Here is a 23,662-nt window from a genome sequence, read left to right as displayed (position 1 = left end):
TTTGATCTTAATTTTTGTATCTTTACCGAATAAAATCGAATTACCTTAATTTTTTTTTTCGAATGTAATTAACGAAAACTTGTGAAAATATTTCATTCAAATTAAACCATTCTGAGAAAACTGTCCTGTGAAAAGTATAGCATTTAATTCCGTTCAGAATGAAATGTTGTTTAAAAATATGTTGTTTTCACATACTTAGGACTCTGAAGTGTTGTAGAAAAAGAAAGTATATACATTTATATGTATATTTGCGACGTAATTACAAAATATTTACACCCGAACGCGTCAAATCCCATAGAACTCAATGGTAAATGACCCAATGTTTTGGTCACCACGTAGGGATCGCCGGTGCTTCAGAGCAGGTTACGGAGAAACTTGTTTAGGGCGACTCCTTCTTACTTCCTACCTCCATGGCGTTCTTCGAGGTGGGGGGAGGGGGGAACCTGTTTACAGGTCGAAAAAGTAGTTCTGTCAGTGATCAGCTGGGAGGGAGAAGTTTCATTTTTGACCGCTATTCATTGCGGTTTTTAAAAGCCAAAAAGGACGCTGTTAAGCGCCTAAGAAAGTTCCTTTTTAAAGGAAGAGAGAAATTAAAGTTTAACGAATCTTTTTCAATTTTAAAAAATCTTTTTCAGTTTTATTGCAGTTGCTAGATTAATGAAAACGAACAACTTGCGATTTTTTTGGAAAGGCAGGGAAAAATCGCACGTCTTTCTTTCAATAGTAAACCAGACAGAAAAATTGTCCGAAACAGTTGTTCGTGTTAAACAAACGCCGTGTGATGTGGGCCTTTATGCAAAATTACCGTAGAAGACTTCTGAAATTTAACCGTTCAAGATGCAACTAGTAAAAGCGATTAAATTGCTCAAGACTAAACTCAAACACGCAATTTATGAACTATATACAATACGAAAGTGATGCACGAGAAAAGTTTCCGTAGTCGGGTTTATCAGCATTTGTTATACAGTAGGAGTAATTTAAGGCCAGAATGTCTTTAAGAGACTGAATAACTAATTTTCAGTCGCCGCTTAATGTACTACCTATCACTAAAATTCGGGACGTATGGTCACCTTACTTCAAATCAAAGTAAGGTGACCATACGTCCCGAATTTTAAGTTTCTGTCCCGATTTTTTATAATTCGTTTTTTGGTCCCGAATTTATAGCATTTGTCCCGAAAAACAGTAGTCTGAGAACGTAAAAGTTTAAATGCATATGTTTAGATTGCAATGTTCAGATTGCAAACAGAATACAAACGTAGGTTAAGAAACGCGCACCATACCAGCCGCATAAACAAGGGATTCCCCATCTAGCGTTTACTTTAGAAAATTTTTATAAGGGGAGTTCTATTTCTTATTTCTGTATTTCTCTCCCCCCCCTCCTCCAACATACACGGAATTTTTGCTCATAGCTCACAGTCGCAGTTCAAACTTTCACTTACACACAGACAGCACTGCAGTTTTTAATTCATATATTGATTCTACTGTGATTTCAATTTATAATATATACATATATATTTTAATTATCAACGATGCATTACATATATTAGTATGTATTATCCCATTACACATTATCACACGGCATCTATAACTAATTATTTTTGGTTTAAATTCTAATTAATAAATATTATTTTAAAACATTTTTAATATTAGGATTTGTTCATTTAAAATTGCTAAAGGCTTTGCATAATCTCTTCATAAACCATTTTTATAATAGCCTTTGAGTAGTTATTTTATGTAAGATCAAGTTAGATTGGACTATGATAAAGCACTTACAGTTCCTATGAAAATAGAAGCTTTTTGTAGAAGACTTTTTAAGCGGAATGAAATTTCATTGTAGATAAATCCATGTAAAAACATCTTTCTTTTGTCACGTTTAGATCGTAAAATTTTTACTGTAGACTGTATATCGGAAATTCTAAGGGTTATGCTCTTTTAAATATTTTGTGATATTGCTGTTGAATTGAATTTTATGGTTTAAGTGCGAAGAATATGATATTTAAATAAGTAGGGTAACACACAAAAAATAAATAAATAAATAAATAAATAAAATTAAAAAAAATAAAAAAATAAAAAAAGAAGGCCCTGTGGGCGTAATATAAAATCTGAAAGCTTTCAGATTTTTTTTTTTTTTTTTTTTTTAATTTATATATTCTTAACCATTCCTAATAGACTCTAGAAATTATTGGCAAAAATTCTGTAACTTCTGCAAATAATCATTTTAATAAATAATTTAATCTAATTAAAATTACTAACAGCCTGAAGAGTTACTAAAGAACGATAAGGTCCGCGAAATTTTATCGAAAAGATACGCTCCAATTTGCAGAAAGCTGATTTTCATACACATACATATATTCATAAAAATGTCAAATAAATCGAATTCAGCATCGGTTAAACATGTCCATAAAATCCTGAATTTGAAAATTTTTATGATTTTTCAGGCTATTGAGAGGATGGAAGGAAATAAAGCGAAAGAATGCATGTTCTTGCTGAAAAAGCCGCACAAGAAGAATACACAAAAATACACAAATCCGCCATAAAATAAATAAAAATAAATATAAATAATCTTTGAAATATAAATAAATAAATAACAAACGTTGTGGAGTCGCTATAGGAAACCGCATACACATTCATATAATAAATAGCTTTAAAATAAAAACCTCTCTCAACTCAAAACACTGAGGAAATAAAATAAACTAAGTGAAAAACTAAAACACGGCAAAAGAAAAACCGTAATTCATTTTTTAGCAATGTAACAAAAAGTTTAAGGCTATCTTTCTTCAACAGGAAAAATTTGCAGGAAAAACTGGAAAGAAAAAAAGAAGAAAAGAAAAACTATATAAAAAAAAAAAAAAAAATGAAGAAAAGACACACTGCTGAGAAACATTTTAGAGAAGTTGAATAAACTGTCACTTAGACATCCTCGAGTGCAAAAAGATTCCGGAACAGAGAAAAAAAAATTTTTTTAAGTGTCTGCTTCGAATATGTTTAAAATTTTTAATCTGCTGGGTAACTTTCTTGCAAACGTCGTTGGCGTATTTTTAAATTAGTTTGGGAGATAATTCAAACCACGATTACAATATTCTTTCACGATGTAAAAAAGAGCTAAACTAAATTCATTCGAAAATTTGGTTTGGTTTGATAGATTATGGCCAAGCACACTAGAGCTGTCTGTTTAAGGGGAGGAATGCGTTTGTGCAGGTCTTTCTTGGATAAGCTGGCTGGTATGCACGTTACACATGGGGGAAACCGCGAAAGCGCACATGCAGCCAGCTGGTTCGGATTCGAACATCAGAACGAACTACCAGTCTTCAGCGACTTTAACACTCGGCCGCTGGTGGGACCTCATTCAAAGAGACACAGAGGCTGACTTTTGTGGTGTGTTACAGTTTATGTAGCTGGCCACGAGAGGGCGCAGCGTTTTTTACTTTTAGCTTGTTATATTTTTCTTACCGCATTGCGGATTTTTGAGATAGATGTAGTGGCAACTAAAAAAGTATGATAAATGTTCTAATGTAAGCATACAATTCTTGTACATAGCTGTAAATAAAGCTTCTGTGTGATAAAAATGAAAAGGAATTCCAAGCGTTCCTGTGGATATTCATTAAGAAAGGTAAGCAAAATTTCACTTATCGATGTTGTTAAATGTAAGGAAAAAAAAAAAAAATAAGTTGCAACATGGTGGCTTCCCTCTATTCAATCAATTAACTCTTATACTAACACGTTGAGCGGGGCGCTGAACTTTCCGTGTGGCCAGCGTCGGTCCCTGGGGACGGGCACTAGAATTTTCGTTTGGCTCGCGTCGGTCCACGCGACCGACAGTATTAAGGTTGAAAAATAAATATAGTCTCAATGAAATGTGATCAAATTTAGTTTTAATGAAATGTATTGAAACATTCTAAACAAAAATAATGCTTAGCTCAATGCCGGCTGAACGGAAAGGACAGCAAATTCGGCGCCGCGCTCAACGTGCTAATCTGCTTTTGAGCTTGTTTAGCAGTATTCGTAATATCGGCTGTCTCAACGCATAGGCCCGCTGGAGCTTGCCCAGAGCAACACGTTAATCCATTTACATTTAATTTAAATTTCAGCTCTGTGAGTGGTTGCCATAGGAGTCCCAATATACTGGTTTCCCAAAAGCCAGTAATGCTGTTGAGATGGCACTGTTCCTAATAATCCCATCTCAGTTTAAAATTACGCAAAAAAAGCAAACTAATTTAAATGTAGATTTTGAAAAAAAAACCTCCATCGATATCGAGAAAGATCAGACACAAATCGTTCTTCTTAGAAGCGAAGAAATGTTAGTCAAAATATTTGTTTTGCTTGCACTTCTTGTCTCGGATATGTGCAAATCAGCTTCTGATGGCATGCCTGTGAAATGATAACACTTTAACATCCTCGGTGTCCCACATGGGCTAGATTTAACTGATAAATCAAACACAATATGTCGCATTAAACAGAAGAATCGTGTAGCACAGTGTCCTCAATTAAGCATGTTAAATTGCAACTAAGCATTTAAGCATAAAGGAAATCCCAAATTTCCACATAGATAAATCATTTGAAGATCTGCTTTCTCGAAACAATAATCAGTTGAAGTTCCGTAACTGAAGTTACTTTTATACACAGTTACTTTTATAGCTCACACAGTTACTTTTATAGCGAACAGCGAGCTGTGATTTCATACATCTGTGGCATTATTTTCTCTATTCATTTACTATGAAAACACAAAACCAATTACAAGGCCTATGAAATTTAGTTTCGTAGTATGATTTCCTTGGAATCGCATCTGAATTTGAGAAATTAGGAAATAATACAAATACGTCCTTCAAAGCCCTAAACTTAAAATTTATACATAGGAATGCTTAACTACACAGAAATAAGCAAACTAATTAGACTTTCAAATAAGAATTCCACAGCAAATCATAATTCACATAAAAATTTATAAATTTAAAATGAAGTAAAATTTTTAAATACAATTATTTTGTTTTGCATTAAAAAATTTACACATTTTAATGGAGTATGAGAAAACGAGTATGTCTTCTTCAAGAAGCAAAAGCACTATGAAGAATTACTAAAAAAGAGAAAATATTCTAGACTATTCATATTATTCAAAAACACTCTTGCCCCTTCAAAAAGACAGACCCCCCATGCACATACGCCCTTCTCCTGCATTTTTTGGAATACTAATAGCGCTTTTGGAACGTACAAAGGTAGAAATATAAACAATTAAAAACCCGAAAACAATAGCAAAATATCTCTATTTATTATTTATTATGGTGACGCTCACAAAGGAAAGGATGCCTTCGTTGAGGGTTTTATAAGAGAAACTGACTCATATTCATGTTTTGTCAATGGGGAAAACCTCGAAAACTTCCACGCAACTAGCTGTTTTCCGAAACTTGAACCCTGGTCGAACTACCAGTATCCTGCGAATTTACTGCGCGGCTATAGAGGCCCACATCAATATTTTGAAACTAAAAATGGCAATAAAAATTAAGTTGCATTAAAGAAACCTAACATCCACTAAAACTGATTTACACCAAAAATTTTATATTTTAAATAACGTCCAAACGTGTTCAGAAGGCAACACAAAATGTTTTACGCAATTTGCATACGGTTTATCTTAAAAAGACCGGGAATCTTTCTACAGCAGATTTTTACATTGTTCTGCAGTACAAAATTGCTTTGTTATCTTAATAGAAACTGAAAAAGAGGCATAAAAAATCATTCAGACTCAAGATTATAAAATGACCTCTAAAATGTAATTTTAAATATCGATTGCACAATTAAATAACATACTCAACTGGACAGGAAGGGAGATTAAATAAGTAAAGACAAAAATGCGCATTTAAATTTCAAACAGCACCGTTCCGTGAACTGCAAAAAGGTAGCCAGAAATCTTGATAATTTCTAGACGCATTACCACAGCCTAGACAGGAAGTTCACAAAATGCTCTCCCATCATAAAATCGTATAATCATAAATTCAAACATTCAAGAGATACGGATCAAACACAAATCCACAATCATAACCATATATCATCAAACTCTCTATCGGGGGGGGGGGCGAATCATAACTTACTAAAACAACTCTTTATCCTTCGATGACTCGCATATTATGAGAAATAGTCCACCTTCCCTCGTGACTTTCCCACAATGCGACACAACGATGCAAAATGCGCCCAAGAATATCAGGTTAGGATTACAAGTCTCCCAAGATTTTTTTTTTTTTTTTCCACGGAGTTGTTGAAACGTAAAATATGAATCAAGAGGAAAAGCAACCTCATTTAAATGTTAGCCAACATGGAAAGCCGATCAATCCACACACCGGAACAACGTTCTAGTGTGTAGTTCCATCAGCAGAGTTCTATTGTTCCGTTCGATTGGAGGTAAGGCACCAAAGGTGTTTGTGCATGACCTTTCTTTGGTGTAACATTGGTTGTCAAGGGAACGAGTAACGACAAACCAGAAGAGACTCGTTCAAATCCATAGCCTGCCACACAACGTTTGAATTTGCTAACATTTATAAACAAATGCAGTTAATTATTCTCCGGCAACATGTACTTGATAACACTTACAGTAGGCTCCGCTTGATGTAATCACGATTGTCCACGGCTATTTTGATAACATTAACCGAATGATAACATTAAACAATGAGAAAAAATATCCTTCAAAATATCAGCAGTGGAATTTTCTATAAATATAACAAGAAACATATAAATAAGCATTTTCACAGATTCTTAAATAGCAAAAGGCAAAACTTTGTTAATGAACTTTCGTAACGTTTCGTAATATTATTTAACGCATTTTCCAGATTCGTAATGTTCTTTCTTTAATGTTTTATTAGTGTTCTTTAATGAAAAAGTTTATTTGCGAGCTGTTCATGTGTTTGGAAACCAATGCATAAGAAAACACACACAAGGGAGAGAGGGGGGAAAAAATAATAAGGAATGCTAAATTACAATGGGAAACAAGAAAAAAAGTTAAAAATTTTTGAAGCGCACCAGCGGCAGAGCTGTAAAAACCGCTGAATACAGGTAATTCGGTCCGGAGTTCGAGTCCCAGCGAACGGGCTGGCTGCATGGGCGTTTTCGTGGTTTTCCCCATGTGTAACGTGGATATGAGCCAGTTTCCCTTAAAAAGACCTCCACGGGGCATCCTTCCCTTTCCGTGTAGTGCCTATGGGCGTAGCACGTAATAAGGAGGTGGGAAAGAATTTTTTTGGGGGGGAATGAGATGATTTTAAAAGTTAAACAGTTTTATTCCAAATTTTAGAAAATCCATTACTATATCCCACTACTACATCATATTAATTAAAATTGATCATTTGTGCAATTAGAATCTGCAATTTTGATTCTGAAAACTTATTCCCATTTGTATAATAATAATACAAAAAATAACTACTCATAAATTTAATAAACCTTTTTTTCTAAATCTTTTGTTCATTTCTTAATTTATGAGCAATTATTTACATTATGATCGTGTTGTATATTGTATACTACATATTATAGAGAAAAATGTAAGGGAATCGATGGAGAAAACCGTTCTTTTAAAAGCAGTCCATGCAAGAAAAAATTGGGAATCCCTGGTCTTACCAAATAATCTCTCCACTGTGATGCCATCTTTTGCAAGGCCTTCAAAAAACATATATTTTTAAACCAGTTTCTACAGTTAAGTTTATGAACCAGGACTGAAAAGATTAAAAAAAAGGGGGGCGGAAATGCTATAACCTAGAAAAACAGAAGAATCATAAAAAAATCCTTGCAAAAATGTGAATCAAATGACTTCCTTTTAGCGCATATTACTACGAGTATATCGAAATCGCAGGGAAAAAAAAAGAATATATAACAATACACGTCCTCGTGTACTTTCTGTCGCATTATTACCCCTTCTACCCCCACCAACACATGTAACACACACTTAGAAAACTCAACGATCATTCCGATGCATACAAAAAAAGGAAGAACCCTTTACATAATTGGTACCGCGGCCAATTGTTCTTAACATCAACAGCTCGAATCGGAAGACAACAAAAGCACCCCCCACTCAATTCACTGCATTTTTCCCAAATGAGGAAGGAGATCGCTTTCAGAAGGGGAGATATCGTTTCAGCGGCGATGTGAGAAATGAACTTCGGATAATGAGGAAAAAGAAAAGCCGCCTCGCCATGAAAGAAACATTACATTGACCTTTGCTACATAAAGGTTATGAGATTTTATTGGATGCATTAATTAAAAGAGCTAGCTAGTGCTCAACAAATAGATAAGCTGACCTGTTTAGAATTCAACCAAGCCATCACACTGTGTATTGATAGAGGAGTTCTGCATAACAATAACTTCTCCCTTTAGAAATTGTGATGCAATACATGAAGCTCCAATTTAATTTATTTATAGAAGGAATAACGCTTAACTAAAATTGTTATTTTTGAAGCAGAACTAAGGTTAAAGTTTTCGAAAGAAAAAAACATCGAAGCGTACCCTATGTGTTATCAATAGGAGTACTCGTATGTTATTAATTACAGTGAACTTCAAATAACCCCTCTAATTAATGCATGGCTTCATGTATGGATAATCCAAAGGCGTCTCTGTATATAGTAAAAATTCAATTCCTCCGATAATTTTACTCAATGATCTACAGCATGTTGTTTAAAAAACTATTTAATAGAAATAATAATAAAAATCTATGATAATCTTTTGATAGCATTCACACTAGCGTATCTGCAAATTTTCCATCCAGTCGGAAAAGAAGCTTTGCACCAATGATATTTAGTATTATTCGACGAGAATTTCTTCCTAAACCAAATGTTTCGAGTTTGTGGATACGGATTCCCTCTGTTCAAATCTGAGTAACAGGGTGAATAAGAAATAGATACTATGTGTAATTCACACATTTTGCCGATTCGACCTCCGATTTGAGGGAGGGTATAGCATATTGGTGAAAACGTACATTTCTGTACATCAAATCTCGGCCATTTGTATCACAGTTCTTCTTCTTCCAAATGATGCATGATGCCTTGGAAACTTAAAAATAAATAAATAAATAAAACAAAAGCTATCACATATCCAGCAACAAAACTGACTGTCTTCTTCATCTGAGACATTTTCGCCATTTGTTGTCTAATACTTTGACACAAAACATAATGAAGCATTCCTATTTAATCTACAATAATGAATCAAAGCAAAAAGGCCTACTGATTGTAGTTATAACTAAACACAGCTTTGAAATCTCCTTTTGTCAGTATCTCCTACATACATGTATGTAGGAGGCGTTTTTGATCAACAATCAATAATAGCAGATGGTCTTCCATAATGATACCACGGATATTTTAAACGATGTCAGGTTTAAAACTCCAGCTAAGTATGCTGAACCTTTATTGCTGTTACGCTCGCATGACTATTTCTCGATGGGAGCTGGACCTTGAGTCCGATGCATCATTCTTTCCAACATAAGCTTAGTATCTATCTACAGCATGTTTTATATTCCGTACATATACATATTCAATCACATTTAAACCTTTTTAATCAGAAACATGAGGTCTTTAATTCTGATACAAAATCTCTGTAATCTCTTCCCTCTCACATTTTTGTTTGAACTACCAAATGCTTTAGTTGAATCGTGTGCAAAACGTCAACTACATATCGTTACTGGCGAAAATTTAAGCCTAAATTAGACTGAATATCGGTATCTGTTAACTGCGATATCACGTAACATATTAGAATGCCATCTCATAGGAATTTATCAGCTTATCAAGTGATCCTCATAGATGGCTTTTCAGTTTTTATTCTAAAAAAATTCTGTTGCATAAAAGTTGCCTTTATATTCGAATGTTCCATTATATTTTCCCTTTCTCTTCTCCTTCCCTCTCTTTTATTTAATTATACTTATGTTGCTGCAGCAAAAATACCTTACTCTGATGAACCTTGCAGCCTTTCATCGCTTCTGTTTTCCTACACTCAATTTCTCCAATTTTCTTTAAAATATCCTTACACTGCCAAGGAATAATTTTATCAAATATGAATTTCATGCCAGACATGAAAATTCTATCATATCTATATACGCACAATCCTGAATATTCCATTACTAAGTTACATCACCATCATTATTTTACGGACACCATATATTTAAGATGAAGTGATTTAGCCTAGAGCTTTGCGATTATTTCCTTGCAAAACTGGCCCAATTACAACAGGATATACTCCATAAAAACAGATTCTGAATCACTATATAAATAACCAACCATGCCTGAAATAGAATTAGATTTCGTTGAATGAATAGTTAAAATACAACTACAGAAAACTGCTGAAAAAGGAAATGCGAATTACTAAAGGGAATTCTTTTGTTACATACGAATAACAAATCTCTGTGTTATAAACATATTCCTCTACATATTAATTAGTTTAAAATTTAAATAATAGGATAAATACAGATCAAGTATACAACTTGTATTTCAACATAAGGAGCTTACATTAATATATTTTGTAATTAAAAAAATCATTTTACAATCCAATGGACAAGCTAAGGAAATTTGAGTTCAAGACAACTGAATTATTGTTACTTTTATTTCACTTTTCTTTTTTCTATTTTTAAAATATGCCGTTCTCTTTCGCTTTCCCTATTTCTTTTTCCCCCGTTTTTCTTTTTGTGCATGTGTCCGTGTATGTGTGTTCCTACTTTTCTCTTCACAATCTTTCTTCGAGTATTTCCTAGCCTTGGGTGAGAGACTTTATTCTTTTAAGGGGTGGGTAGAGTACGATTTTTTAAAATTCCTTTAGTTTTAGAAGGGAGGATTTCTAGCTTACATAACTGATAAAAAAAAGTTTCAAAGTTCCGAAGTAAACAAATACTTGAGCGCATTAAAAGTATGACGTCAGGATTTAAATTAAAAAAAAAAAAAAAAAATTCATTAAAACGCTGCAGGAGAGGCGAGTTAATTGCAATTCTCATTATCGCCCTTCGGAACGAAAAGTCGATCTTCATTACGCAAATTTAGAACGCGTATTCACACCATCGCAAGCATATTCAGAAATCAAAAAAACTCCTGAAACCGAAGAGAGGAAAAATGGCGAAAATGAGACACTCTTTTACTTCGCCAAAATTACACCAACGCCTGAACTGTTTTTCCAGTTTCCATCCAAATCGTCTGCGAAGCTCGAGTGATGCCACAGCTCCAATTCAAATAAAAAAAGGAGAGGCTAAAATAAAGAAATGCAGAAGAAAATATTCACAACAAAGAAAGGGAAGGTAAAAAAACAGATTGCTAAAGGAAGCAGAAACTCTGCGGGGAGTTCTTTTCATCCCACATGTTAATGAAATCCCGTTTTTTGCTTCTCTGTTTCTTCCTTTTTTTTTTTATCCGGAGAGATTTGGGGTAAGTTTACAGTTAAGTTACCGTGCTGATCCACCGTTGAAAGAAGAATCTCTTTTCTCTTCTGAATGAAATGAAGGGATTTGGAACAAAATGAAAGTGCACAGCGCGATGGTGTTGGTGCAAATTACAATTGACTACCAAATAAAGACAAATTCTACTCTCCGAGATTAAACAAACTTATTTTATTCCGACGGAATAACAAAGGATATCCGTGTTAAAAATTAAAATAATATCTCATGTGAGGCAACTAAGTATTTTATATGAAGACGAAGAAGCTCGATTTCTCCGACGCCCTGCTATCAACTACTACAGTTGTTGAAGAATTCATGGCTTGAAATGATATTATCATGCCCGAGGATATACTAGATGGGAACATCTCCGCTACCTATGACTGATCCCAAAGGCTATAAAAGCTTATCAAGAATCTGCGACTTTTTCAACAAAAATGATGGATGGAAACGAAATTGCATTTCTGTCCTATAAATAAGTAATTTCATAATGCAAGCAAAAAGGCTAAAAGCTGCATCACGCAAGAATATAATAATTATAAAACTATGGAAATTGTACTAAGAAAAGAACTTATTATATATTCTTAACATTCCATAATATACAAGTGCAGTATATTCTTGCAGGTACAAAAATTACAGATATTGTTTATCTGATATATTTAAAAACGAATTCTTACGTTTGATTAATGTCCAAACGTTATTAGCCTTAAATTACATGCTGAGTAGATAGAATCCGTGTCGGTGAGTTTTGAATGTACCACTAATCAATTAACATAAGTCGTCTAGATTAATATATCGATGTGTCGACGTAGCATACACATGGTTTTGAACAAAACTCACACGGAAACGTACACGAAACGATTTGCCGTATAATGCATTAAAGCATAATGCATATTTTATTTTTTCTTTAGAGCCCTCCTTACCCAAAATTGAAATAATTTTCAATTTTATTTCGAGGAATCTGTATTTGGAAGTGCCTATCTAGAAACAAGATTTAAGAAAATGTGGCCTTTTCGAAACAGCCTACATATATGGATAAGACCGAAAGTTTAAAAAACCTCATGATGTTTATGATGACAGACTTCGATCAAATGGTTTTCAAATAATAAAACAATTTTCAGATCAAATATGAATCAGGAGATACAAAAAAATGAATTTTTTTCATAATTTTAAAATTGGAGGGGTGAAGGAAATTATCGACTCATTAAATAAATTAATTTCCAAATGGAAAGCAGCAAATAATCGATTTTTAACGAAATAATTAATTTTACATATTTTAACTACTATTTATCTGTAAATGCTATATATTTAATAAAGAGTAAACTTCCTTAAATTTCTTTTATTATTGTAAAAAATTAAATTAGATCCAGTGATTAGGTAAATTCGTAAAAATAATGATTTCAAAATTTTCTTAATTAGTGCACGAAATAATTAAAAAAAATTTCCAAGAACTTAACCCGCCTAATACTGCTCTCTAAATAAATATTACCGAACTAAAAGAATGCACCATTTGTGTTATTAATTAAGCTTCATCTAGATTTCTTAAACATTCAGAAGTTTGGGAAACATAAAAACTCTTTATTATCCATGCTTACCTAGATTTTAAATCCGTACACACCCTGCACTTTAAAACCATTTAAATTTGCTAATACCACTCAATAATGAAAAATTATTTATTTATACAAGCCAATTAAAAAGACAACTTATGTTTTAAAGCCATTAAGATTCTCCAAATATTCAAAATAGGACTAGTTGTACAATAAAACAACTTTTTGGAGGGTAGCATACAATTAAAAGACACCAAAACACGGTTTAAAATAACACTCATATTCTAATGCTGAGCTGAGTTTAGATGCAAGATAAAAGCTTTCAAAAAAGGATAATCAAATCGACTTTAGGTACTTCTTCGAAACTTCCCTCAACCATTTTAGAAAAACAAATACATGCAGAGGTAAAAGAAAAAGGGGATGGGAAATATCGTTTCGTTTCTATGGTAACACTTTAACGCAAATAAGGATGCTCACATGCGTGTCGCACAACCATTGGCAAAACTTGATTTGCATATACTTCTAGAATGTTCCATTAAGTTTTTCCCTCTTTAAAGGAATCAACAAAGATTTCACTTTATCCCCTAAGCTGAAATTCAAATGCGTCGCCTCTCCTCGCACACTCCCGCTCCGCTTTTCTAACATTCTTTTGTCTAAATGGATTTTAAAACAGACGGCTCCGCTCCACCCCGCTCCCTGCAAATTCGGGGGTGGAAAATAGGTGGAGAGTATCAGGAGATAGGGGAACATTAAACTGCCACCTCAGCTGTAAATTCTATTCCAAATGCACTGAGAGAATATTCTGTTTACCACTAAAGTCCCCAAATACTTTTTTTGACTCTTGGGATTTCTTGACCTTTTATCGAATCCTTCAATTACTATTTGCTCCTTCACAAAAAAAGTACACTGGCTGTCAAAAACTGCCTGTTTAAATCGATTTTATGAATTACCAAACACTGGGAGTTGATTGGAGTAATAACCTGGTTCGGATCCCAACCTCTGTTGAAACTGATTGTAAAACATAATTATTCATAAGTTCAGCAAACATGTATGAGGAGCTCTTGAAGAAGGAATAATGCGACACAGAAAGAATGACCATATAAGGTAAACTGATTCAAAACACGCAACCGAAAAATGCATCAATATAGAAAAATAAATGTCAGACAGTTACATAAATGACATGGCATCTAGTTAGGTTATTAAGCCACAGATCTCTTGATGTCTCTGGGGAACAGTAGTTAATAGTTATATACTGAAATAATGCTACTGCTATTTTTCCGAAGGCTTAAATGAAAACTGTATGATAATAGGCACGTACCTGGGTAATACCCAGTTCCTCGTGAATCTTATTACTTCTGACATACAACGGGCAGCCAGATATTTGTCTCAAGATGCAGTTCTAAGCCGTTTATACCTTTTTTTTTTTTTTTTTTTTTTTCCCCGATTGGTGCGGCAGGAGTATGCCCAGACTGAGTGGACGTAACAAAGCACAAAGCCAAGAAAGTTTTGTCCCCCCCCCCCAAAAAAACTTGCTGTCACTTGATAAAAATCTGTTTCGGGCTATTGAGGGGTAGAATTTCGCTTTACGTGCCGCAAACTTGTGAATAACGAAGTATATGTGTGGGGACCATGAAACATTATAGTCGAGAATCACCCTAAGGTAAGTGACTGGCCTAGCTAAAGGCAATGCGGTTTCATAATCTCATGAATTCTTTTAACCCAGGAAATTGTAAATACTGTTATTCGCTGCGGTGTCTAATAGCAATAAATACCCACAAGCAATTTATCAGAAAAAAGATCAACGTAAATCCAGCTAGCTCTATCCACTTAGCACATAAACAAGTCTGGCTCCAGAAAGCAAGCACAATTCAAGTACATAGGTACTTTCCCTGCTGTTTCGCCGTCCTCATCGCTTTCTACAACAGAATGTGAAAAGAATAGATTTTCATAATAGTATGGAAGAAAACTCTTATAATCTTTACATGAAAATCAGAAAAGGATGAAGAATACTTCACGCTATTGCTCACTTGCCTTTATGAATTAGCTGCTTTTGTTTATATGGATCCTACTCAGGGATGCATAATACTGTCATAGGGCCCAGTGTACTGAGGTTCCTATGGCAATCACCAGTTCATTAATGCCAAGTCGAGTGATATACACAGATTAGCATAGGACCCATAGGCTTGTGGGGCCTCCCGGCAAGTGTCCGGCGGGTGCAAGTGTTAAGACGGCACTGATCTTAACTACCAGAGTTGGATTAACCATTAAGTAAAATGAGCACGTGCTTAAGGTATTGATCAAAAGGGGCACCACAAAAAGGCACTAAGGAAAGGAAGTACCACAAAAATTTCATTGCCAGCTTTACCATGGAATGTATGATGCAACTAGACCAAGACAGAAAGAACTCAGAAAATTTGACGTAAATGTATGTGGAGGCACCAAAATCTTTCAAGGGCTTCGGAATTCTGGTAACTACCTTAAATTCTCTGGGTTCGTGATACCTTTCGCTCCTTCTTCACCTCGGTCACATAGAAGAGAGTTTAAATACACGTTTTTATCTTGTTAGTCTAACAGATGCACAACCCGTGGAACGACAGAAATAGTCTTAGCATCTTGCAAGATCACTAGGAACAAAATAAAAGTAAAATTAGGTATTAAAATATGAAATTTGCCAGAGAAAGTGCTCTCAGCTGTATTCATATGGGAATTGTTTATGCAAATATTATCATGTCCGTATTTCATCACTAGGGATTCGGCTAAAATTTGTGTCTATATAATAGTTTTAGTACCTTTATAATAGCGTATGTACGTGTACTGTATTAATCATTTTGTTTCCTTCTGAGCACGCAAATAATATAACGCACAGAACTGTCTCCCCACTGCGTGTCATCCTTCCCTACTAGATAGATGTATTACCATTAACTGGCCGACAAGTTTCCATCTTTAGATGCTCATATTTGGTTTGCATCGTAAAGACAAACTAAGACACAAGCATAAATAAAATTGTACGACTATGACTGAAAGCGAACTAAACCCGGTGAATGGATGCCCCATTATTGGTGGAAAAGAAAAGAAAAGTGATAGTAAAGCAAAAATGAAAAGATAACTAGTTAATAACAATAAAACCCTACAATGCTAATTCTGAAAAAAGGGGTTAACATCCGTCTCATTTGTTGCCTAAAACAAAGTGGTTTTCCTTCTCTAAAGTTATTGCTACGCTCTTTATTACTTTCGCAATAAAGTCTATGTTAAATATAATATTTTATACTAAATATTACATCTTTTACTAATATTTTACAAAGTTTAATGCGACTTTTTTACAACTGTGCATTAAAAGATGTTTAACTTTGCAAAGATGCAGAGCTCTCAATAATAAATATCTAGCCTTAACTTGAACTACAGCCCATCAGATAGTTGACAAATCTGAAAAATTCGATTCCCCTCCTGCTCCTACCACCACTATAGGCCAAATTTAATTTTTTCATCTATCGTATTTTATATCCGACAAAGATCATTCAGCTCCAAATCACCTTTTTTAAATATATCATAAAATATTTTTGTTATACATTAAAATGTATACCGCACTTCCTGGTGTATTTTACTGTAACCGCCTGCTTCAGAAATTAAAAGAATAGCGTAATTCCCCCCCTCTCGATTTTCGAGAAAAAATACACCAGGAAATACGGTGCTCAATAAATTCAGCTCCTATTTTTGCTGTTTCACAACGCATAGATAAAAATGATGCATTTATATGGATATTCTGTTAGATTAAGATGCAGCATTATTAACTTTTAGTGCTGAAATCAAAAAGAATGACGATGTCAAACCCATGAAATGTATTCTAAAACTACTTACCGCAAACCTGGATGGTGTGGTAGTATCCATCGTCCGGATGCCCAGCACCGGCGTTGCCGGGGCACTTCCTCTGCGGTCCGAGCACGCCTTTTCATAAGACGTTTCTAAAGAAAGAAAATAAAAGATTCAGTTTATCTGCAGCATAAATTCGAATAATTTTAACATAACAAACAACTTAATTAGACAATTTACACACCTTGTCAAAAGCTAACATTATTTTCATACATATTAGATTAGTTTCATAAACAGGAGAATACCGCTAAAACGTTTTTCTATCAAATTTTTGTTTCATTTTACAGACAGGAAGATTTCTTTAAAAGCTGTGAACTCTGCATCATAAAAGAAACTCTCTAACCATTTAAAGAAAAATGTGAAAAATGGAGATTAGATTGAGCCAGGATTTCAATGCTTGAGTAATGCGAATATAGTTTCAAATGTCACAAGAACAGAAGAGACAGAGAGAGATACTGAAAGTCCAAGCCAAAAAGGTAATGACAATTAATTACATTAGTCCAGACACAAAAATGACTTCTGCTGAAACTCTACTGGACTTACCAATGGGGGATTACAACACAGTTATAAAATAGCATTCGGAAAAATACGCGGTAAAATTCGACAAATATTTTAATATTTTCAAAAACAAAATAAAATTATGATTTCTTTAAAAAATAAATACATACAATATGCATGAGAACTGATAGTTTGGATTAACAGTCATTTTCATTTTCCGTGATCTATTTCCCCACCATTAGCCCGGATAACCGACAGTACTGTGTTTAATAAAAATTTTCAATTCCTTCAGCTATCGACTATTTTTCGTACGCACTATCAACCTCTTACAATTCGTCAATTCTTTTTACAACATCGATGAGTAAATTAAGTTGGTGTTGGTGTATTTAATTATGGCAAAGCACACGAGGGCTATCTGCCTAAAGGGAGGGATATCTTCGTGGAGGACTTTCTAAGGGAAACTGGCTCGTATACACGTTACACATGGGGAAAACCACGAAAATGCCCATGCAGCCAGCCCGTTCGCGGGATTCGAACCTCGGACCGAACTACCAGTGTTTAGCGACTTTACCGCTCGGCTGCTGGTGGGCTGAGTAAATTAAGAATAGACTAAGTTGTTTTGACGTTTATGTCAAATGAAAAAACTCGATGCATTTCAACAAGATAAATAAGCAGTATTTTCCCTTCCTTTAATACCAAAAAACTCAGCACGCGTGCACTGATTCCAAGGGCTTAAATAAAACAAGAGATTTGCAACGCCTGCTGTTTAGGAAAAACGGAAACACTGAGCAACATGGGCTAGTTTGCCTCTTGAAATATTATATTCAAATTTTTCCAAACAAAATATCAGAAACAAACAAGCCTGGAATTTTATCAACTGTTTATTTTCAAGATAGAAAGTAACTTTCCACAGATACGTAAGCCTTAACTCGATCTGAAATCGGGCAGTTCCGTTTTGGAACACTTATTTCTAAAGACTAAATGAGAAACACTTATTTCTAAAACATAAACACTTATTTCTTATTCATGCGCTAACGTTCAATATTAAGGGCTAAAGTTACTGGCTTACTGATGAAAACTTCACGTAGCAAACTCTTCATCCCTAGCATTCAGAGCAAAACGAAATTACTTAGGTTCCACCAATCAGTGACTGTTTCCATCGTCCGAATGGTAGTATTGATTTCATTCTATTCCATTCCCCAGACTAATGGATCGGCGCATTAATAAATTGTAAGCAAAGATGAAGCCAGATAATAACTTCGGGATAAGTACGTCATGTTTCTCTGAGGTTATGTTTGCATTCGTATATTCAGCTCATAACGAAAAGTTCGGATTCACAATATCCTGCCTACATAAGTGAAGTAGTATTTGCAGGAGGAAAACAATAATCATTTGTCTTGGAATGTAAGCTGATCTTTATACAGAAATTTTATTCAAAAACTCTAATATTGTATTCTAATATATTTTAATTAATACATAACTGTGCGTTATATAGTGTTAAAAATTACTCCTTGCCTTCTTTCAATGAAGAACATTATAAAAATGTGAAACTTATACAATATGTAATGTGTTTTTTGCATATCAGTACTCAGTTAACAAACAGCATTCGTGGCTTTTATTTAGTACTATGCTAGATAAAGGTCGGTTAGCTGTAGACTCATTAGGTTTGCCAAAGCAGGAAACATGAAAAATGAGCAAATCCCTGGCCGGGATTCCATCAACTGACCTTCTGACTGCTAGCCGAACGTGCTTATCTGTTATACCACAAAAGTGTGCGGTAAGAGGTAAGAAATCCTACTTAAAGGAAAACTGGGGAGGTGAGGATCCAAACGTCAGATCAAGGTGGAGATGAATTATCGTCCATCATATTCATTCCAATTATACAACTAAGGCATAAGGTAAGGAGGCAGAAAAACCTTATATAGTAACTGCAAAGGTAAAACTACAGGATACTGACAATTCTACCAGGGTGCCTCTTGAAATATTGCATCAATGTAACCCATTGCCTATGATTACCTATATCCCGTATAACAATCACTGGCAGCCTTCTCCAAAGGCAGACAGATAACTTTCGCTCACTTTGCCAAACCAACTTCTTTGTGTACCAAACGGCATAAATATTTTACCAAACGTCAAAATCATTTTTAAGACAAAAGTGGCATCACTACTTTAAACAGTCATCTTTATATCTTGACGTTCGAATAATACATACATCTTGACCAATCACACTTGAAGTAAGCTTATAAACTGAAATTAACGCATGTTTTCGCTTATTATTGCAAATCTTTATTTTCACTCGCTTAATCGAATAAAGTACGTACTTTTCCTCTGTACTACACAACAAAAATTTTGAGAATTTTTAGTAAATTAATGTTTTAGTTTAGGGAGGGGGGAAAAGAGAAATTATATTTTAATAATATATATAGGTAACAGATTTCTCGTTCATCATATCAAATAATATCACGTAATTATATACAGAGAACATAAAACTTTTCGAGATCCAGCAAAAGTTTTCTGAAGATCCTTCATTACAGGAATTACTGATATCAATATTAGGCTAATTTGGCTATACGAAAATGACAACATTTATATTATGCGACCAACAAACAGTTTTTCCACAATTTATTTGCGCGCAACATCTAGTGTAACAAGTATGGACCAATGAAACCAAACTGCGGAATTATGGTCGCGATGTGTTTTGCCATGGCCTTTTGCCCACTATGTTTCGGCTAGATGATTTACCACACAAACATTACCCATCAATTTACCGTAAAAACATTCTAGACAATTACAAGCCAATTTATGTGCTACACTTTTAAGTTTTTCGAAGATTTAGACCAGGAGTTCTCATCCTTTTTTCGTCCCATGCACCCCTTTCACCACTGCTAGACCATCATTCCTCCCGTTCTTTTCCCAAACCCGAAAAATATATATATACATTTATTTAAATTTAAATTACTTTTTAATGCGTCTTATAAATTCAACAAGAAAAAGTATAGAAAATGCTGATAAATATCAAAACTTGAATAAAAGTGGTCTTTAATGCTCGTAAACTAAAACTAAATATTTAACACGTAAATAAGACGGATCTCATCCCCCCAAAACTAAAGCGGGGGAATTCCTCCCTGGTTGAGAGCCCCTGCTTTAGACTACGGTAAATAAATAGGTACACATTAAGAGCTGCCAAAAAAAACGCTAGGGCTACCTGCACAGCCTGAGTGTCCACTTGCAAGATTTCTAAAGAAAAGTAGCTACTCTTTAAATCCGTATAGAAGAAATCGCCAAACCAATACGAAGTCAGCTCATCCAGCTGTCAAGAATAATGTTGCCAGAAATTTTTCAACTAAAGGAACAAGAGAAGAATCGAAAAGTCGCAAAAAGTAGCACATGACGTCAGAGATCACGTGCTTTTCGTGACACATCGTATATTCACATGACCTCTGACATCACAAATTCAGTCGCATGGACCTTATAAGAAATAGACTAATCCAAACCAGTTTTCTCCCTCGTCTGAGGCGTTGCCGACTGTCACCTTGATCACATCCGGAGGAGTAGGGACGACTTGAAGAAATTTAACAGTGTTTGCCTATTGCAGCGTGTATAATTGTCAAGAAAAAATTGGTTGTAGCGTCTCATTTCACAAATTAGAATTTATATATATTTTTATTTTTGAAGAGAGTGATTTTTAAAAATTTAGCATATTTATCAAGCATCATTAGCGTTCCAAATAATTATAAAGCTATTGCATGCTTTCAGGACTGGATATTTTTTTAGCTTTTCCTATGCTGTAAGAAAATTTGTAACTACTTCTTTTAGAGAATAATATTTTAAATCTGAATTAATAGAAAATTTCAAACAAGCAATTTTCTTTTGCAATTTTTATGCTTTTTATTGGTGTAAATAAGTAAAAAATACTAAAATATATAAAATCGAATTTTTGAAGTTTTGTTTAAAATTCTAAATTGTGCTGCTTTTTTAAAATTATAGATGAGTATTATAGCACAATATCTAAAAAGGAATTATATTTCATAATACATCATAGTGATAAACACTTTTGACCAGGGCTTAATTTCTAAAAGTAGAAGTGCCGGAGCCCTATGAAAGACCATCACGAAAGAGGAACAAGAGTAAATAAATAAATAAAATAACTATTAAAATCATTAATAATTTAAAAATCAAATAGTTAATAAGTATCAAATTAATTAATAATTATTTAATTGATATTAATAATTAATATTTATTAATTATTATTTATTAAAATAATTAATAATTAAAGCAATTAAATAATTGAAATTAAATAAAATGTAAAGAGATAAATTAAAATTTAATAAGGGATTTATTATATAATTTTATTTTTAAAAATAAAATTTTCTACATCAAATTTCTACTAAAATAAGTGTTCCGTTATATAAAAAAGTGCTGGAGCCTTCTTATTTAGGTCTCTGGTGCACTCCGACTAGAATTAGAATATATCCCAAAAACTAAGAAGTACCGGAGCCGGGCTCCGGTGGGCAAAGCCGCAATTTAAACTCTGCTTTTGACTCCTTAAAAATTTTTATACATTTAATTCTAATATTAAAATTGTATTTAACCGTAATAATTAATTTTGCTTGTATTTTATAGTGATTATTTTTTTAATTTATTGTTAGTTCTGCATAAGATTTTTTTATTTGCTATTAATTTAATTTATTAGCCGAAAGGGGGGTACCTAGAAAGGCTGTTAGTTTCGAAGCGGCATTTTGCACTGTTTTACTATAAATGTCCGTGTCTCCTTGCAAATTGTTGTTACCAAATATTATCGACCTATATTATATGAAAAGAAATTAAATAATGAAGAATCTGCATAAATACATGTATGTTTCTCGCACTATGACAAAAGCTACAATATCTAGAGCCATCAAATTTTGAATAATGTAATCCTCCACCCGAACATGGACATCTGAACGTCCGAATTTCGAATTTGTTTTAATCTATTTCATATATTGTAAAACTCAACGAGTTCAGGGCGAGACTGTACGGAAAATAACAGTTTTATCTCCGGTGCTGAAATTCTAAAGATATGCTGTTTTCAAATGTATGTGATTTACGGGCGAAGAACATGATATTCGGTAAATATAGGTAATACACAAAACTTTAAAAAAAGAGTGCTTCTAGATTTTATTTTATCTTTTTTTTTTCCTTCATTATGCTCAGAAAATTTTATGCTCCGAATTTTATGAATTATTAAAATAACTAATCCACTTTAATGTTAATAATTTAATGATCATATAATCAAATAAATATGATCGTTTTGAAATGTTATTATGGTTTGGAAAATCACTGCCTGAAAATGTTCATTAAATTTTTAAAAAATTATCAGATCTTGTTTAATTTTATCTTATTTATTTCAAAGCATCGCGTGCAATCAGTCTTATTTAATTTTACTTTATTTTTACGCAAAATTAAGCTCATAAATTTTGTGCCTAGAATTTTTACCGTTTTACCAAAGTAAAGATGTTTGTAGAAGAATTACGCGTGAAAAAAATGGGCGAGATGCAGTAAAAAGTGCTTTAATGAGATATATTAAATCCTATTTGGAAACAACTGTGGCTTTTATATAATCTCATCACTATATAACGTATCACATTAAATAATTAAAAAGAGGTTTGTGATACAAACGCCATAGGTTTCAGTGTTAAAGTAAACCAGATCGTCCCTACTCTTTCTTGTCGACATGTCGGTGACGCGCGCCCCGCCCACTGGGTTAGTCTATCTCTTATAAGGTCCATGTTCAGTCGCCATTGGTCAGGTTCGTAATACGTATCTTAGTTTTGACGAAAAGTTTAAAACTATATTGCTAATTATCCATTGTTTAAACATTTAGTTTTTTCTATTAATTAATTATAATTTAATTTAAGTTTTTATTTTAAAATGAATTTGTTTATATTCATTGTTAAGTGCTTCCTCTCTTTTGGATTGTTAGCGCTTGTACTAATTTATTTGAGTTAGCAGTTCATTTTCCTAATTCATTATTTTTTACTTTATTTTTACTATTAACACTTTTCAGTGAATTTTCCTTTCTGCTAGTTTCACTTTAACTGATCCTGATTACTAATAAAATCCCCGTTCTTTCACAGTTAAATTTATTTGTGTTGTTACTTAGCAAACTGATTTTACTTTGATTTTTAAGTCAGCTTGATTACTCAGTTCTGAACAATATTATAACCAGAAGAACACATTTCACCCAATATATGGTGCTCAGGCTACAAATCGCTTCGTTATCATCTTAAAAATGGGGGGAACTGGCTTAAAATTAATATTTGCAAAGAAATAAAATCATCAATTAAGGTATTTATGTACATGCATAACTCTGTTTTATATGTTTTTGAAATATTTTTCC

General features: G+C 33.6%; 1 protein-coding gene across 10 annotated transcripts in view; it reads right to left on the bottom strand.

Moving 5' to 3' along the window:
• The window catches only part of raskol (Ras GTPase-activating protein raskol), a 730,597-nt gene that overhangs the window by 54,140 nt on the left and 652,795 nt on the right, over positions 1 to 23,662 (bottom strand). For all 10 annotated transcript variants that reach the window (XM_085825453.1, XM_085825452.1, XM_085825454.1 and 7 more), the window contains one exon: positions 16,774 to 16,877. In XM_085825453.1, coding sequence (XP_085681579.1) covers positions 16,774 to 16,877 — 104 coding nt within the window. The remainder of the gene's footprint in view (positions 1 to 16,773; positions 16,878 to 23,662) is intronic.

The sequence above is a fragment of the Stegodyphus dumicola genome, chromosome 10 (assembly GCF_044657685.1).
Source record: "Stegodyphus dumicola isolate Sdum_Otavi_A_Nest chromosome 10, ASM4465768v1".
Classification (NCBI taxonomy): Eukaryota; Metazoa; Arthropoda; class Arachnida; order Araneae; family Eresidae; genus Stegodyphus; species Stegodyphus dumicola.
Note: the sequence above shows the minus strand (reverse complement) of the source record. Positions and strands in the feature narration are given on the sequence as shown.